This window comes from Atta cephalotes, assembly GCF_000143395.1.
Source record: "Atta cephalotes unplaced genomic scaffold scaffold00009, whole genome shotgun sequence".
Taxonomy (NCBI): domain Eukaryota; kingdom Metazoa; phylum Arthropoda; class Insecta; order Hymenoptera; family Formicidae; genus Atta; species Atta cephalotes.
Window position 1 is genome coordinate 4,273,887 of NW_012130073.1, and position 2,862 is coordinate 4,276,748.

A 2,862-nucleotide genomic window follows, 5' to 3' on the forward strand; every position below is an offset into this window, starting at 1 on the left:
CGCGTGTAATAGTCTTCTACGTTACTAACAANAATAATATATATATATATATATATATATATATATATATATATATATATATATAAATAATCGGAGACATATTATAAGATCCATTAAATTTTACATAATATGCTACGAAGAATTATGAAAAAAGAAACGGTAGCTGTGCTCATCATCATCATCATACAACGACAAAATATTTTCACTCAGCACTAATGTCGTCTTTCTATTTCGGTAAATTGGCACCGATCAATGGAGAGATTTTATTCACAGTTTAGTTCGACCGTTAACGAAGTCGACACTAAACAAAAACGCAAATATATCGAAAATTCTTCCCTACTAATGAACTATTTATACAAATTACATGTCATGACAATTTTAAATAATCGATTCGGAAAAAGCGTTCAAAGAGACACTGCTTATTGCACACATTCGATACGATTACATATTATACATAATTATCTGATAAAGTATTAAGATACAGCATGATGATGTTTGATAACAGATATAAAATTTTCATCGAGTTAGAATTCTCAGTATGCGTAATTTTCAAAATTATCTCTAATCAGCATGAAATAATATGTCTAAAATGATTTAGATTTTAAGAAAGGTGGAATAAATCCCTTTCTCGCGTTTTTATAAATACTTTATACTTGTCCCTGCTATCATTTGCCGTTATTTCATTGTCCCATAGCTATCACGTAAAGACTGAAGTACTTTTTGAACTTTAAATGCCAACAAAGCATCATATCATTACAAAATTGATATTTTTTTGGCAAAATTATACAACTTGATCATGTTTGACATTCTTCTATAAGAAGCTAACATATGTTAAAGGATCTTTTATACAAGAATTACAGCTGAAGTTCATCGTTCGACAATTTGCCATATATATTTATATATCTTTACATCTTCATCCGCAAAGAAGATGAATTTTTTTTTGTAAACACAAAGAAGACAAAGATTTCATCATAAAATATAGCAATCCAATGAGACATGCAACGAAACAGATATGTTATGTCGCAAGCTCAAAAACGTGTTTTAAAATAGCCAAAATCCTTCCCGCCGTTGTATGATTTTCATATGATGGGATAAAAAGCAGACATTTTTGTTTATATCGTTTCCAATTTTTTTTATATTGATTTTTAAATATAAACATTATAAATAGTAAGCGTGATTGAAGCAAGAACAGCTAATCAGCGCTAATCGTGGATGTTAGAATTTGATGCAGATATTTCTTATAAAAAAATAATTTCAAAATCTCGTAATAAACGTAGGTCATAGTCATTTTGATTATTAAACCAAGATCGACTGTTCCAATTTTTTCTTCTTCCTAAAATAATTTTTTGGTAAAATATTTGCATAAAAGTCCAGAGAAATAACAGTTATTGTTCGTAAAAAGTATGGCGTTCGTTAAGATAAAACAATTTAATTATACTAATCCGTCATTTTCGATTGATTATTCTGAGCCGTCTTAAGGGTACAATAAAAACACATATTTTCTATATAAAGTACTTCTATATAAAATATAGAAGTATTAGAATGTAGAAATACTTCGCGTTATAATATATTATACACTCTCTGTGTGCACTTGACAAAAAATCGCGTAATTCCTGTAATTGAAAAGATTATTATCATTGGATTACTATATTGTCCGCGCGATATTGCATTTCTTTTGCAAATGCAATGTCTGTTTAACTAATGATAAAAGAAATTCCGCTTAAAAATTCAACAACTTATTAATACGACCGAGAGTGTTACTCAACGGTACTTCTTTCCTTTCTGTTGCACAGACATATATGGATTAGTGTGTAAAAATCCGATCTCTTTCTAATTTAGCGTGCATACATTCCATTTATGATCTTTAACGCATACAAGATAACAATCTCGGTAATATTTGCCTATAGATTTTTAAAATTTTTGGTTCTATTGAACTGGGAGTACTGGATATAGAGCCGTCTGTAAATACTGGACGTCCTCTGCATTCTGTGTCTCTTTCGCTCTTTCGTTGCTCTCGCATGGCTTTTCTTATTTCCATTCAGTTTGAGCTTTTGATATGCCTTAATTGTGTATGGGTTATGCTCAATCTGTCCTTTGCGTAACAGGTGGGAATTCGGTATCATCGTCCAGACGAAATGGGCCGCCGCCTTTTGGTGGGCTTTCCGTCGCCGCTATCATTTCTTGATACTTCTCTGATTCTACAAATCCATTCAGATTATCAGATTCTATCTCGATCGCATTATCTCGAGCGGATATAACGATAAAGATGTATACAGACGATCAGCATTCAATGATATATGAGATATTTTATGCATCCAGATATGTTCTTAATTTGGATCTTTCTTAACGCAAATTTCTAAGATTCCCAACTTTATTGGACTAGAATACAAGTCCTAAAGGAATAAAATATGAGTTCGAATAGTGCACAGAAACGTTTTTATTTGAGTGCAACTATTAAATATCTCATTGATCATTGTCTACATCACATTGTGAAATACATTCGCTAAATGAATTCGTTAATGAATATGAAATTATAATCTTCTCTAAAAAAAAAAATTAATCTCACACAGGCATTTAATTTTCTAATACATACACTATTGTATATGTATATGTATGTAATATAAAATATAAAACGCGATTTTTTTTAATTACAATAATAAGAAAATTATATTTTATATCAAATTATATATATAATTATCAATTAAGGAAAAACTATTTTAAAAATAATCGTGCGTATATAGCACTTCTCGTCTTTGGAAATAGATACTTTTACGTAACACGACGATGTTTTTATAATTCAATTCATTTTACGTTCAATAATAAATGCTATATAAAAAAAAAGCAGAGAAAATATGATGCAAT

General features: G+C 29.6%; 1 protein-coding gene across 1 annotated transcript in view; it reads right to left on the reverse strand.

The window, feature by feature from the left end:
* Positions 1-2,082: 2,082 nt before the first annotated feature.
* Positions 2,083-2,862, reverse strand: part of LOC105627563 (WD repeat domain phosphoinositide-interacting protein 2) — a 9,075-nt gene continuing 8,295 nt past the window's right edge. Inside the window, exon 11 of the mRNA XM_012208844.1 lies at positions 2,083-2,198. Coding sequence (XP_012064234.1) covers positions 2,083-2,198 — 116 coding nt within the window. The remainder of the gene's footprint in view (positions 2,199-2,862) is intronic.